This window comes from Buceros rhinoceros, unplaced genomic scaffold (assembly GCF_000710305.1).
Source record: "Buceros rhinoceros silvestris isolate BGI_N320 unplaced genomic scaffold, ASM71030v1 scaffold4726, whole genome shotgun sequence".
Lineage (NCBI taxonomy): Eukaryota > Metazoa > Chordata > Aves > Bucerotiformes > Bucerotidae > Buceros > Buceros rhinoceros.
Window position 1 is genome coordinate 21,757 of NW_010415666.1, and position 16,723 is coordinate 38,479.

Genomic DNA, 16,723 nt, shown 5'->3' on the forward strand with positions numbered 1-16,723 from the left:
ATCTCTCAGATTTCTGACTCCCAAGAGCCACTGAAACTCCTCCTGAAAAATTTGGAACAGAAAAGCTAATTTTCAGGGTTTGAAAATACTGCATCGTGTACATTTGATCTGAAGATCATGAAGAGTGCCCTAGGAAACTAAGTTTTTAATCTTTTCTACTTATACAAATGCATGATAGACAACCATGACAAAATCAAAAGTATATATGTACTTTAATATATTTTTTTGCATATTAACAACAAAAATCAAAGGTACAGGAGAACTCGTAAAGCAACTGGAAAATAAGATGTGTAGGAATGGGGAGAAACCTCCATACTGTCCAGCTCTTCATGCACTAGGCGGTCCCAAAGTTAATCATAGATTTGGTTATGTATACAAGCTTAAACATAACTGGCAGCATTTTATTGTTGTATATGTTTTTTCTTTTTAATAATCTGAGACTGCCTTAGCTCCTCAGTCCCATGAGCATATGGGCAAGATTCGGAAGGCAAAGAACAACCATCAGGATGATGAACGAAAAACCAACAGAGACGTGTTTTAAATGCTTCAGCCGAAAGGCGTCGTTTCACTTCAGGCTTAGTTTTCCTTGATGGTTTCTCTTTTCTCCAGTCACGAATATGAACTCTCCCATTTAGAACTAAGATTTAAAAACAAACAAAAATGCAGCTGTTAATAGACAGCCATGGGATTCATACCGGAAAAAATGCACAGTGACATTCTGTGAATAAAAAAAATAGATTCCACAAATGGATCATTCAGGCAAAACCAAATGTGCCATTTGTACAGAAATAGCAAGAAGTGCACAACAAACTGAGATAATATAAACACGGTCTAAAGAATTGATTGATTGACTTCCCTGTGGGATGTTTTACTGTGATGCTGAATAGTTAGTCTGAGACACCTTGGTATCATCTTTGTAGAGGCTTGTTTGTTTTAAATATAGCAGTTAGGATCATTTAGACTAAATTCCTCTGAAATTAGGTTGCAAGTCTTGACAAAGAAGTTTCAATAACTGTAGTCCTTCCTATGTACAAAACTTTTGTTATTCCATATTTACACAGGAATGCTCTTGGAAAGACAATGGCTCACTGACCCAAAAGTACACAGCACCAAGGAGATGACAAGTCTCATCCTTCACGTGAATCAACAGTGAATTATTGGTTAGTAATGATTCAGCACTTTAAATTCTTTTTCTGTATAAGGACCATAAACTGCACATACACATTTGTAAACTTCTGTCAACTCCTTAAATGTGTAACCAAAACAGAACAAGAAGTTAGTAAGAAAAATCAATGCAGAGCAATGGTGAAAACCAGGAGAGAAGAATCTTGCTCTTCTAAGTTGCCATGCCCTATTTTCATATTCTACTTCAATCACACCTTCCATACCACACACTTACAGCTTTGAGTAGTTAACTGATACCATTCTGTGTTCTGATAATCACTATTCAAAAGGCAACAAGTCCAGTGAAAGCTTAGTATCACACATTCAGATCTCTAAGTCCCCCTTTTTTTGTGTGCATGTGTGTAAGCATTCATCTGTTTTCCATGTCTTTAAAAGAAAAACACATCAGTCAAGAAGACAAAAGAGCTGTAGCCATGGTCTTCTCTGTCGTCTTTGGCATGAGCCATGTCCTTCCAGACCACCTGCTGGTAAGTCCCTTGTTATGGTGACACGCTACTGAAGGAAAGAATCAAATGGTTTCTACCGAAGCCATAGGGATTTTCCATGTCATGTAAATATACTGAGAAAGATGTGGCCTTAATCCTAGTCTTTCTTCAGCAATAATGTTCAGACAGCACCCATGCCAAATTCAAATGCTCATAGCACGCTACAGGCTGTAAATCTATTCCACCTACCCCTAATGACAGGGAAACAAATTCAGACAGAACAAACGCAGCGTGACCAACCCTTTTCAATGGATGGTAATTCAAAAGGGATTTCAGTATGGCTTCACATTTTATAATTGCCAGGTGTACAGTTAGTGGATGCTAAACTTGGCTAAGTTATCCACGGACAGCAACTAGGTTGCATACTCAGGATTATTTGCTATGGATTAGTTGATCAGCATTTTACAGCTTGATATAGAACTGCTGGGACAGAAGAAGTTAACACACTTCCAAATTTGAAGCAGCTTAATACTGGTAAAACCTTGAAGACCTTGTATTACTGCAAAGCTAGACCTTACTTTTGCAAAACTTGACACTGACAAAAAAAAAAAACAAAAAAAAAAAAACAAAAAAAAAAAAACAAAAAAAAAAAAACAAAAAAAAAAAAACAAAAAAAAAAAAACAAACAAAAAACAAACAAACCACTACCACACAAAACACACCACCACATTACAAAAGGAGAAAAAAAAAGAAAAAAGCAGCAATCAACAAACACAGCTGATCACAGAAACTTGCTACTGAGTTCTCTGAGCCATGCTGCCACAGACTGCAAACACATCAAGCCTCACAGTTACAGGTTCTTATAGAGACTAGTTTTATTTTGTGTCGGCATTTATACTGAAGTGCTTGGTAACTGCAGAACAAGTCTTGGTTAAATGTTTCAGTGAACTTGCTCTACATTTGACAGCCCCACAATCACCAATACTTTATAGGAAAAATAAATTTTTCTAAGTCAAACAATAGCATCGACTTAGCCACTTTAGTTAAGGAGTTGCCTTTTCAGATACGGTCGGTCTAGAACAGTGCTTTGCTGATCGATGTCTTACCAACCCCGTACAAGAGTCTTACTAACAGTATCTTGGAGCAATGGGCACATAAAGTACATTCTGTTTTCCACAAAGGTATAAAAAGCAGGTAAAAAAAACCACCACCATAGTGATTTTTCAGTTGAGTTTACCTGCGTATAGAGGAGATAAAAGATTAAAGAAAAAAAAAAAAACCCTTTCTTACCTTCAAATACTTGATGATTGTTCTTGAGTAGTGTTTGCAGGCCTCCATACTCACTCTTTAGCCTTTTTAAAGTCTCTTTGTTTAAGTGTTCTGCTACTTCTTTCAACGAAAGGCTTTCTGCAATAGATAATGGTGTAGCTATTAAAGATGTGTATGTGTATATATATATAAAACTAAGAAAATTTAAGATCTATATAAATGAAAGATTATGAGCAAAATCCCTGAATTATCTACCAGTACTGCAGCAACTTTGTACTCCCAGTACCATGCACGGTATATATTTTTTACATATATTGTCTGCAAAATAACAGCTTTCATTCTACAGGACTCAAGACAGAATTTCCACTGTGAAGCCGTATTTTTTATTTTCCCTGCCTTTTTTACAGTAGTGTACATCACTCATTGCAATAAGCACTGTTTAAGCGTATGGTCACACATATTTCAAAATATTCCTATATGCCTTATTTGTATCTCAGTGTGCCATAAAACACTGGGGGGAAAAAAGGTTTTGATTGCTACTGTACGGTTCTTGGTATTTTCCAAAATGTGCTTCACTTACTAAATTTACAAACATGTAAATTCACTGGAAAACACATCTTCTACCATTAAAAACAAAAGGCAAAGGAGAGACAATCTCACCTCCTTGATTCCAGGTATTTGTATTCCCATCACGCATATCGGAACATGATTTTTGGGGGGCTGCATTCAACAGCAAGTTTGCCACACTGAAAACGACATCATCTACAAAATCCCGAGGGAGAGAAGCGCAATTTCTGATCTGCTCTACTTTTTCTCGGGGTTGAAATCCAGGCATCCAAATTGTACCAGCAGTCCCATTTTCAGAATGTTCTGAAACTGCTTCTTTGCATACACCATCAGAGCAGTCCTTATGATTAAATGCAGCTCTTCTGTCACACATGACTGCAGCACAGGTCTGACGATTATTAATATACTGTGTTATCCGCTTGTCAATCAGAGCACGTTCTGTAGGTGGATAGGTCCTGTGTTTTCCAATAAGGCTTACCTATTTCAGCAAAAACAGCTAAATCACCATTTACACAGAGCCCTGTATTTATACACGGCCCCCCAACCTCCACATGTCTTATCCAGGCTTCTAAATCTACCTACAGGAGATACCTATTCAAATTCAATGCTCGTTACCATCTGGGAGTTTTTTAATTTTAGTATTTGAATATTGATGCCACAGAAGAAATCCAGTAATCAAACCATAATCCATCATGCCATACAAGTGCAAAGAGATTGTTCCTGACCCTCAGATTATCTACAAAATTAAAGCTGGACACCTCTTCCTACTCTGAGGAGACTTCACAGGACATGAAAAACAGCAAAATTAAGTACAAATAAGCAGGCAGCTGGAAAAATTAAGGCAATAAATGAGTTTAATAAGTCTTCCACCCTAAAGGGTAGCCTCAGAAATGAGGAAAAAACCTTCCATTCTTTCTTGTCTTTAGGACCTGCACCTATGATGTTAAAAGCAGAATACCCAAGAAAACAGTATCTTTATTCTGTCTTCAAAACATATTGTCTCAAGTAATGCACCTGACTATATTCTGATCTTACAATACCAATAAATGAAGAAACACTAACAATGGACAAACATCCGCGTGCTTCAGACACCTAGCAGCTTTAAAAAAAACAGAAAACACAAAAGCCCTAGGCAGTGTAAAATTACCCGTTTTGTTGATGGAATTCTAAGGCAATCTTCTTCCACATGAAAGCCACATACAAAACCCACTTGGGTAACAAAATCAAGATATTCTCTGTACTGAGTTTTCTTGCTTTGTTTTCGGCTGTATTTTCCATGGAAATCAAAGAAGCAGCATGGCAGCACAAAGTAGCAACATGAATAGGAAGACCTATAAGAAGAATAACAAACTGCTAAATGGAACGTTATTTCAAAGAACACACCAATTCAACAAATAACCCATTAGATACAAGCAATAACGGAAATTTTTACAAAGTGACAGAGCCTCATGAAAAAACATTTGTATGTTCCTCTTTCAGTAGATCTATTAGCATAATCAAAAATACCGTTTCACTGAGCAGTCACTACAGCAAATTACTGTGCCAACTTAGTTTGCAGGACTAAATCTCTGGACGTTAAACTATTGCAGCTGGTTGTGAACAGCAGTTCAAGGAAAGGCAGAAACAACCGCTGTCTTAAGAAAAACCAAACAGCAGGTTGACATCTGAAGAATAAAAATCAGTTTTCGGTTTTTGGTTTTGCTTTTGAAAAGCAAAAAGCTGTACTGAATTCTATGAGAAAGTAAATACTGCATCTGTGCTTCTCCCCAGGAAGAGAAACATTTTGTAAAAATAATCAATTGGCACCAAAAGCAGCAAGTCCTTTTGGAGGTGTGGCCGCAGAAGTGACAGTTTTCAGCAAGCCCACACAGGTAATTACATTTTGGTTTGGGTTTGTTTGGGTCTTTTTTAATTCCTTCCCTCCAACGCCCCTCCCTCCACAAATACCTAGCTGCAATTACAGGTATCCATGGTGTTAATTCATCTGAATGGTTTCCTATGAGCCAGTCAGTATCTGGGAAGAGATGACTGTCACCTGGCATGATTGTAGATTCCTAAAAAGCCAGACAATACATTCTGTGAATTTTATTACACGTTTCTTTAAATGAATTTTATTTGGTAACAAAGCACTAAGCAACAATATAAAAATCATACCAGCTGACAAACAGAAGGTGAATGAGAACCACAGACACCAACCATGTTTTCCTCAATCCGCACTTTTGTCAGGTAGTGTTTTAATAGCTACAGATAACTAATTTAGCAACAACTATACACAAAATACTGCTCAGACAAAGAGTGGAGTAACAATTCTGATTAAGATATCTAGCACCCTAAGAGCTCGTAAACAAGTATCATACCCTGGATTACGATTTCTTTCCATTCTCCTCCTGTCACATGTATGCCTGGACTCAGTTTTTTAGAAAGCCACTTAATTTGCTATGTCTTGCAGTCCTAGGACTCACACAAATTAATCAGAACACAGTTTCACTGCTACCTTGTTTTCTTTCACAGACTCTTCCCAAATCAAATCTTAATATACAGATCACCACTCTTCACATCTTAACACTAATCCAGCCTAATACCTGCTGTCTTGTCTATGTTGTCATTCCACCCCCTTCCAAATTGCATCAAGACTACCTTATGATACATGCAAAATCAGGAGTAAAAAGAGAAACCAATAGCTTAGATAAAGGAGGCTTCTTTGGTGGCCTTCACAATAGTAATTGGGTCATGGAAATTCAATATATATGGATCGAGACTTTCCCACTGCAATATTGACTCACAGCAGAGCTATTAGTCCCAAGAATACCCTATCCTGACATTCTTTAAAAAAAAAAAAAGAAAAAGACCAAAGAGAAAACCAAAACAAACCACCAAACAGGATGAGTTCTTCATAGAGGTTAAAAGTTTGAGTGCCTTTAAAGTCTTTTTTTCTCACACATGTTTTCTTACCTTGAACTAAGTTCAGCAAAGTACTTAAAAGATGTCAATACTACAGAAGTACGTACTCTCCTCTAAAAACATGTGTGAATCTCAAAATAATTATTAGGCAGATTTGAAAAAAGTTTTACATTTGAATATTCACAGGACTTTAGGAAAAGCCCTAAAAATGATGCCCATGTTATATCCAAAAACCATGTTTTATGAGTTCAAAATTCACATGTATATGCAAGAAATATCTGTTTAGGGATTAAAAAAACCCACAGAACTCATAGGGAATTTTAGAAGACTCACGCTAGCTCTTACATCTCAATTCCCCTCTTCAGAAACCCTGTATTAGGTGTTTTAAGTATCAATACGGTGTATTATTGTTCACTTTAAATACTACATCTCAACCATTTTTCGTTATGTATATACATTTTTAGCTAATATATGTAATGTATTTCTTTTTGGCAGGTTAGTAGTGTTAAAACAAGTGTTTGCTAAGTGTTTTCTTACGGCTGATTAAGCAAGTTACTCCTACGTTACATTTCAGTTTTAATCATTCAGTTTAGGCATAGCATGAATTATCAATGGCGCACTCCACATTTTGACAGTCACCCATAATCAAATTTGTATTCACCACGTCTGACAGCAGTTTGGCAATGCAAAGTGCCACCTGTTACATTCTTTTATATTGTTAGTGTTGGCACTGAATGTCCCAGATGGCAATATTCATCCTGCAACCCATGCTTTAAGTAAAGATCCCAGATCGCAATAAAATTAGCTTTGAGGGTAACAAAGGCTGTGAGCAGGTGCTTTCTCCTTCTGTGGCTTCTGTGGCTCCTGTGGCTACAGGAGCCTTGGAAAATCATTTCACCCTTACAGTTCATTATATAACTCCTTCTCTCATACATTTGTACTTCCCTTATGTGCGTATTTTGGTTATTTTTACTGTTTCTGTCTGACTTTTTAAAGTGTTCTCTGTGAATTCTACTGGGGGTTTTTAATTATTTTTTAAAAGACAGATAAACTCCTCCCTTTCAAATTCTGTTTCCTCATGCTGATGCTCAGAAGTTTCCCTATGAGTCAAGAAATCTGAAAAACGGTAAACAGCCAGACCTTAACATGAAATGCATGTAGAAAATTCAAAGATTTCCATGATACAGAAACATTGGCAGAAAAAGGAAGAAATATCCTGAAAGAAAAGGGAAAATGCTGTCTGGTACGATCTGATGTGACTTACTATAGTACAACAGGAATGAAGGAGCACCACAGCTTGATGCTTTGGACTGTTTTGTGAAGCCCTCCAGTAAGGTTTGGTTGCAGGCTGCAGCGAAGGAATCTGGCAGTTTGGGCAATCTGTACCCCAAGATGGCAAGGTGGCAAAGAGAAGGCTGCACAAGACTGTGAAAGCTCGAGCTCCCAACTGTGAAGACTGCTGCTCTTTTGTTGACTTCATGTAAGTTGCTAACTTTCAAAGATACAATGAACTAGCTTAAATAAAATTACAGGTGGAAAATTTTAATATATTAGAAGCTGACAATTTTTGAGATAAGAGTGCAAAATTTTTGGAGTCTGGAGAACAAGAAAGCAGGAACATCTCTCCTCCAAAGGGCAACTGTTCATCAGTACCACGCTTTAACTAAAGTATCATACCAAGAACAGCTGGAGTTAAAGTGAGTGTTAATATGCTTAAACTGTGTCTGTTCTCACAAAAATGCTAATGTGCAACTTGAAATACAACCCCTCTTTCAGACTCATTTTCCTCTTCAATTTTTTGAAGGCTTTTATTGCAATTATTTACCACAAGGTCAGTACAGTAGAGGATTAGCTCCTTTGAAGTTCAACAATTTTGTCCCCAAAACAGCACATAGAACTAGAAGGTCAGATTCACTTTCAAGAACAAACTACTCAAAACTCTGGATTCTGAAATCTTTTATGAGGTACAGTGGTGCAAACAAATATTGATCTTCCAGTAAAAGCAAAAAGTGTTTCACGGTGTGTGTGTCTATACATGCAGTAGGAAATTACACTAGTCTTCTCAGCTGAAAAACAGCTTGCCAACATGCAAGGGCATGATACAGCACTACTCTCACAACTCCCTTCACAGCTTACTTATCCCACAAGACATATGGGTGGCATCAGACCAAACACACAGATCACTTCAGACAATCATCTGTAACCCAGTACGTTTGATTACATTTGCATCAACATGACCTGAAGCAATGAACAAATTAATAAAGTAACAAATCAGTAAGATTGACATACATTTGCATAATACCTCTAAATGAGTTTCTGGTCCATACATGTCCCATATTTTTCTTCTCCTCACATCAATTCCTCGACCTGAATGCTGAAATATTTGAACGACAAGAAGTATCATTTTTAAGTACTACTTTTAGCAGAAATTGTCAAACAGACTCACTAAACATACGTATTAACACTGATTATTTCATTTATAGTAAAACTGAGACACGTAATGAAACACAGCTTCACCATTTCAGGGAAAGCTGAGTACTTTTAATCCCTTCTTTCCCTTCTAAATATGAAGAAAAAGACTAGGAAACATCAACAATACAGCTGGTTTGAAATTTTACTTAGGCACACGTATTGAGACTGCTCTCAAAAACCAGGATCTCTACAAAAGTAAAAGAAGAGGTATTGTTTTTTGTTTGTTTTTAAAACACCAAAACCTTTAAGGTGAGTATTACTGTAGCACCCAAAGAGCTCAGAGAATAGCACTACTCTAAGCAGTCCTTGCCGGACAACTACCTTCCAGCTACTGAAGTCGATTAGGTTGCTGCAAGCCAAACACACTTTTCCCCTGTGTGAACCAATGGGAAGAGAATATAGGACTGGAAATTGAAGCAAGAAATAAAGAGTGTATAAGTAATATTATTTGAAATTCAAGAACCCTGTGCAGAACTAACCAAAATCAATTACTAAAACAGTCTCATAAAACTCTCACACACATAATTTTTTGACAGTCAATGTTTGTCAATGCTACAGCAGTGATGACCTAATGAGGTACAAAAAGAAGTGACTACAGAGAAAACAGCATTTTATTAGATCAAGTTCTTCTGGCCGTGCAAGTATAGAGGGCTTGTGTTAGGAGAATTCGGGACTTCTTTTCCTCCCAATAACATCTACGGACCTAAAACGAAACACTAATCTCCTCCACAAATTTTACCATGTTCTCTCAGAACTGGAAAAAACAATTTTTTGAAACAGACCAAACTTTGTTCAATCTTACTAAATTCCTTTTGCTGTTGTTTCAGAAACTATGCCTCAAGAAACTGAATTTTGCCGTTGCCACATTTTCCCAAAAGCACAGTATGTTATCAGGCATTTGCTCAATTAAAAAAATCCCAGGACTGTTTTTAAAGAGATAGAAAAACATTTTCAGGACAGGTAAATGTAAAATGAGTCTTCTCTCACAGTAAAATTGAATTTCAAAAAAGTAAGTTCATGAAAGACGTTTTGTGAGAGAAACTCTATGTTAAGATTCCCCACTCCTTTTCACTAAATTACACCATTTCTTTTTCTTCTCTCAGAAATACAGACTTTGGTTGAAATTAATTGCACTAATAAAAATAGACGAATAAGTGAAAGAGTTCTAAAGCTCTGCCAGGATTTTCTCCTGGTAACTAGAGTGACAAAATCCTATTTTAGAGACATGAATTAACTGAATTTTGGCTATTTGCATGCTAGCTAAAAGGAAAGCATAACAAGAATCTTGACTATCTCTATTTTTTAATTAGTATTTTAAAAAGCACTCTATTTACCCCTTCATTGGTTAGAATATGAACCAGTAGACCATTTCCACATCCAAGATCTACAAATGACTGTTTCTTGTTCAATCCTTTTACCACTCTTTCTTCTTCCCAAAGAATCTAAGACAAGAAAAGAAAACATTAGACATCTGATCTCAAGTTTCTCAGTAAAAAAGCAGCAAAGGTTATTGGAAATGAAAGGAGGAAGTTGGGAAAGAATACAGGTATGGCAGAAGACTGTACTTGTGTATTGACTGTACTCAGAATATAACGTGAGAGCAGCAAAAAACCCAAGCACTACAACCGTTTACGGAGAAAGGCAGGAATCATGTTGTAAAATACTAACCATTTTTTAAGTGTCAAGCACATCCTTCTGAGTGACGGGAAGTTGCAGTTAATCAAGGCTACAGAATCCTGGGCTAGACTGAGTTTAAACGTAAAATGACCATCCGAAACAAACGGTGCAGGAGACAAATAGGGGAAGCTTAAAATATACACCAAAATGTTCTTTGTAATCACCTGGCTACATATCGGTACAGGCAACATCACTTTCTACTGAACAAAGTGTAACTCACCCAGCAACAATCATCTGCTGCAAATGCCACATCAGCTAAACGGACCCCAAAGCTCTTGGTCCAATTCTAGTCCCTGCTCTGCACATAGGTAATTACTTTTACATAGTTATGGAATAATTGGATGGTTGTCTGCAGGGCATGAATTTGTTTCTATCACTGTCAAATGCTTTTTTTCCACAAGGATTTTTGTAAGTCGCACACTTACTACTAAAAGATCCTCAAGACTAACCACAAAAATCAGTATTATTAACATTGCTACTTGTTAATTTGGCACTTTGCTAGAAGGAAAGAAGCTGCAGATAATCCATGAGGTTATCTGCTCATGTTTACATTTTCAAATGTACCAACCACTGCACTTTCCCGGTGCAATATCCTAGGAATCCCTAATCCCCTCCTGCACAGATCACACCAACCCTCCACCCCCTGCTGAGTTTCTCATGATGCAAATTGAAAAGCTATTTCTTTGGGCATGTGCCTAGAGAGTAGGGGACCTTAACATGACCGCAGAGTAAAACAATGTCAGATGTAGATGCCGTAAATCCACAGAAATTTAACACTGGACCTACCTTCTCTTAACCACCTATTTGACAGACTTCTAAATAATAAGTTAACCTGTACCATCATCTAGATACCTGAAAGTTTTGCAAGGAGGTTAGGTTATGAATCGCACACTTCAAGTTTTCATTTATATAAGCCAGTTAATTGGATGACCTCAATAACTTTTTGAAAGTTACTGCTATGTCAGCTAAAACATTTATCACTGTTAACCAACACCCGTGAATAAAAATTCTGTCATTACAGCATTTTCATGTGACTACAACTGATTTTTGACATCTAATATTATCAAGGTGGTAAAACTGGTAAAAGGTAAGTCTACTTTATAGCTCTTTTCACAAGCCAGTATCGTAGATCAGAGTAGATCAGTTGGAAGGGACCTAAAATAATCATCTAGTCCAAAACTGTCTGACCACTTCACCATGATCATTTCTCTGATGTAAAACATTGTCACACCAACGTGACAATAAAGATTTTGAGAGCAGCCCAGGCCAGTCAGACTTCCTCAGACAATTTTAAAAATCCTCATGGGAAAAAAAATGGAGTTCAAAGTTTAAACAGTCAATTATCAAAATAAATTAGTCCTTAATGAGTTCTGTAAATGAGCTTACTTAAAAATACTGATTTAGAGAAGATGCAAGATGTATTGACATTATACTTCATGGTAGAGATCATCTTACCACACTCTGGATAGCAGACAAAAATATTTATGTGCCTACATACTGACAAATCTTGAAGCTGTTTAAAAACCTGTTATTTCTAGTGACTGCAGGTGACAGAGTTTTCACAGATTCTGAAGTAGGTAGGCACCTTAGAAAACTGCACCAAGCATTTACCTGTATTCCTACCATCCACAGCTGGCCTTATTGCATTTGAAGAAGGAATCTGAGCTTCTATCAGGAAAAGGCACAGCAGCGAAAAATCTTTAGCATAAAATTAAAAGTGGTAGAAATAAGTATATAAAACAATAGCTTCTCATCTCCATTTTGGTCCATCTCATCGCTACCTTTCTGCTACACCAGTGCTTTTCACTTTATCACTTAAACAAAAAACCAAGCAAACAAACAAAAAAGATTTTGTCAGTGTAGGTCATAAACCTGTGATGGAGGACTGCAAATCTTTGTATCTGCAGAAAAAGGTTTTAGTATCCCCCTAAACATAATTTTCATCGTTATTGTGCTGATTTTTGAGGTATAAAAAACAAATAACCAACTGATTTTCCCTTTACTTTGTCACATTGATTTTCTTCCAATTCTGTTTTAAAATACCTACCCTCTGTAATCACTTATTACACATAAATCCCTGAAATGCTGCTGAGAGTACTACCAGAGAAGATTAGAATACAAACACAACTTGAATAGTCATAGACATGAATTCTTCTTTCACTTTAAATCACACTTGAAAACACTGTAATAAGAACTTCTGTCTCTCTGCTTAAATGGGAGTAAAAGCTGAAAAAAAACCCCAAACCAACCCTAAAACCCAGAAAACTCACACCCTTTCTCCTACCCCCTTCCTTCTGCCTTGTATACCTGTAATAACTTCAGGTCATTCTATTTAAAAAAAAAAAATGCAACAAATGTAAAATGAAAATACTGCATTTCTTTAGAGAGGTTCTATTATTAGGGAATAGAACACTATTAGGCAAAGCAGTTCCCTACCAGCAAGTAAGTGGCAATGGCAACATCTTCATAAACAAATTTCTCAGGATCTGTCACTTCAGGCCACACCTTCAGGAAAAAAAAGAAAGAAAAATTATTTTCCACACCATCTGAAATTACTTCAAAGAGTGCTCAGTGACAGCGATCTGGATACTCATCCACTTCAACAGGTTTCTGCACTTCAAGCATTCTGAATTTTAAGCCCACTAAAAATATACACAAAGAATATAAATAAAGACTGTTGGCTTTTGTGAGTCACACAAAAGAATCACAGTGTAAAGAATGTCTGCTGTTATCCAGTCAATCAAGTTTCCAAGAACATTATGCCTCCATATGTGCAGGTCACAACAAGTAAACTGCTGCATCTGTTCTGTAGCAGAGCACATGTCCTTTTGTTTAACACTCTCAGAAGAAAAATTTTTATACTAGTCTCATTATGTGCAACACTGATGCCATGAGCATTTGTAAATCTATTTTCACAACTTAACAGGCATAGAATTATCCCGGCACATCAAAACATGAAGAATCAAAATCTGAAGTAGGAAGACAGAAAGAGGAAGTATTATCCCTATGTTGCAAATGGGGAATTGAAATTAAAGATTAAAATGCTCAAAACTACACTAAGTCTACTGCAGAGCTAAAGACTGAACCATCACCTTACCCACAAGTCCAATTTTCCTCTCATATACATCTCCCTATTAGAAGAGAAATCTCAACAATAAAACCTTTCAACTTTTTCACAGTAAGTGTTACAAAAGCATTCACCAATTTTTTTTGCCCATAGCTAGAATCTGCTGTATAAGGATATTGACATTACTTCATACTTCATCACTTCAGATGAGCACTGTCATTTTTCAGGGTCCCCAGGATAAAACAGTATTACAACACTGCTCCTCTGACTCAAACACATATTAACACAGCCTCCAAGTTCAAAAGTAACAAGAAATGTGACCTACGTGCTAACCAGTGTTTACAGACTCTTTCAGGCTTTGGAGAAGGAGGTGCTTTATTTATGCCTTCTAGTGTGGATGACTTAGTATTTACATCCACTGATCTACTGCTTACTTCTTATCAGGAGGGACACTTTTTGGAAATACCTAAATCCTCCAGATACTTAGCATGACTTTGGCTTCAAGTTTTGCTCTTCCAGTTCAGTTCTACCAAATATTAAATTGGTTTTTTTCCCCCATATACACAGGAAAAAACCCAAAAACCCCACAAACCATGAAACATACATCTCAATTAAATTGTTTCTTTCATTAAAAAAATAATTTAGTCAAAGAAGCAATTTCACTAAACAAACAAAAAAAAAGGAAAGCATGTTATTATTGCTGCATTTATTGCCAAACTTACCTTAACCATCTCTTTGTATTTTTTTTTAAGGTCCTGATAAACCTTGCTGTATTTTGCTACAGAAATGAGCGAGAGCGTGCTTTTAAACTCACTGGGCTTTTGCTCCACAGACCATTTAGCAAGTTTGGACAGAAGTTCCTTTCCAAGCCACGCTAGTTTGGGGTATGCAATTCCATCTGAAAACCAATCTTCTGGAAATGGAGCTACGATAGACACAGACCTTTAAAAAAAATTAAAACTTGGTATAAATACAGTGCATGTCATTATTTCAGCTACCTCAAAGGAAGAAAACAATGATTAAGTGGAGAAAACCTGCAGATCAAGGAAGTATAAAAGTAGATTGGAGAATAAAGAAATATGTAATACACAAAATGAAAAGGAAAATAGAACAGTGAAGTTACTGAATAATGGAATGGTCTCTCCTGAATTGTTAGGCAGCTCATTACCTGCCTAACTCAAACACTGTACGTGAGAGTCCATGCTGCATTTAACACAACTAGAGACTTACATGTGATGGACAACCTGATTTATCAAGATATCCAAACATTAACTAGTAAAAGTAAAATATATGAAAAGTGGAAAATTTCGGAGGAAAATATATCAGTTGGCACGTTTTGTTATTTCACTACCTCTAACTTTATTCAGATTTCATTACAGCTATGACCTCAGATGCTCAGAACCAAGCTACAATGGTCTAAGCCTCAGTGAACTGAAGCTCAGGTTCACAGCAATTCCCATTTGACCCTCAACCTTACTCACAGAACCTGACCTCTCACAGACATAGTAGTTCCTCATGATCAGAATGCACGTACTTTGTTGAGGCCACACACATTACAGTCAATGGATACATTCAAAGCGGAAACAGATTTGATATTTTGGGTATTGCAGATGTTTAACTGAACACTACCCAGTAAGATCACACCACTACTGTCATTTACTAATCAAGCAGGAATCACATAAACCAAATCACCTAGATACCAATATTGAAACATAGTGTGGTCCTTGCAATAACATAGGGTTTGCTTCCTCTCTCACTCCCAGCACTTACCATTCCTCATCTTTTATGTGTGTAAGCTGAATTTGGTAAATATTGCACTTTTTAACCTGGTATTTTCCTTCACTGTTTTCCTCCAAAGGCAAAAAGGTCACAGTTCCTTTGTGAACATCTGAAAAGACAAGTGAACAGCGATTTACTACCCTATGGTGCAAACCATCCTGGTTACCACCAAAATTTTTGTCTCCTTACTACACTAAGTGCAAACTAGCGAGGCAAGATCTAGGAGGACACAGGGAGAACCACAATACTGGGAACAGATCCGTTTCTCGGTATGTCTGACATCTGGAACTACCGAACCGTGGAATTCTCAAAATTTAGCATTCTGCTGAATGATATTTCCAAAATACCTAAGGCTGACCAGTAAGACTATTCATTTTCTTTAAATCTGACTGTTTTAATTAATTAAAAGCTAGACAACAAGATTTCCTAGCACAAAACTGCAGCTTTCCCCTACCCTACAAAAAATCTGGAGTACTGGGAAGCAAATTCCAAATTAATAGAGACTTACATATCACCCCAGTATTAGATAAACAGTCAGTGCAATATTAAAAAATAATCAATAGTTTTATTGATAGTAGCTATCAGTTTTGCATGTTCAAACACAGGATGTACAGTGTGATTATAATTAAGAATAGCTTTGCTTCCCTTTTAGCGTCATGCAGCTTTCCCAATGAGGTGTCAACCCCTACCCTACTAAGTTTCTTTTTATTAGCAGGACTTACTGCAGCCCATTACTGTTCTACAATATATTACAGAAAAAAAAAACCAAAAACCACACTAAAAACAAGTTGAGTCTTGTTTGAAAGTAAAACTAAGTAAGTCAACAAACACAAACAGTTCACCTTGGCCAAGGATGTGCCACAGCTGCCTACTTTTTTCGTCAACTCTGCACTGTCAGAGGCTACCCTCGAGGACTCCTTACAAATGAGGTATGACGAGGTTTGCACAAGCAGCATTTTTGTGGGGGCAGCTTACTTGCGACGAGAGTTTGCACGACAGCCCTTCTTGACTCCTTTTTAAGAATGACAAAAACATGAGCCATTTCCCTTACCGTCCACTCGGGATAGGTGTGCCTGACTTCCCTACGTGCTTTTCCTACCTCAGCAGTACCTTACACATCACACACTATGTGATGTGTGTTATGCTTCCCTACGGCTGAAGCAGGGGTTGCTTACACCAGAGCCCTACAGGTGTCTGACCTCTGTATTTCAACTGCTGACACTTCCCAGCACAGGAACAATAAAAACATAAAAATAAAAGATAAAAGCTAAGCACATGATAAGAACAAAAACCCATTTGCACTCCACAAGTAGGAAAAAAAGTGTCATTTATCTGATTTGCGAGGCAGTCTCGGACGGGACGGGTCCGCCACAGACGCAGC

At 37.1% G+C, this 16,723-nt stretch overlaps 1 protein-coding gene across 1 annotated transcript; it reads right to left on the bottom strand.

The window, feature by feature from the left end:
- Window positions 1–193: 193 nt before the first annotated feature.
- TRMT44 (tRNA methyltransferase 44 homolog (S. cerevisiae)) lies at window positions 194–16,384 on the bottom strand. Its single transcript, XM_010137486.1, has 11 exons — window positions 16,318–16,384; window positions 15,334–15,451; window positions 14,286–14,505; window positions 12,933–13,001; window positions 10,154–10,261; window positions 8,650–8,721; window positions 5,394–5,500; window positions 4,594–4,777; window positions 3,540–3,924; window positions 2,901–3,017; window positions 194–637 (listed from the first exon to the last, which is right to left on the bottom strand). Exons 1-11 carry the CDS (start codon window positions 16,382–16,384, stop codon window positions 402–404), a joined length of 1,683 nt encoding a protein of 560 aa, XP_010135788.1. The 3' UTR covers window positions 194–401.
- Window positions 16,385–16,723: the final 339 nt, after the last annotated feature.

Coding starts and splice junctions, on each gene's coding strand:
- TRMT44 (XM_010137486.1), bottom strand. CDS start 16,384: ATGGCTCATGTTTTTGTCATTCTTAAAAAGGAGTCAAGAAGGGCTGTC. Junction 8,722..10,153: donor ATATTCTAACCAATGAAGGG/GTAAATAGAGTG, acceptor CAAATATTTCAG/CATTCAGGTCGAGGAATTGA. Junction 5,501..8,649: donor GACCAGAAACTCATTTAGAG/GTATTATGCAAA, acceptor CTGGCTTTTTAG/GAATCTACAATCATGCCAGG.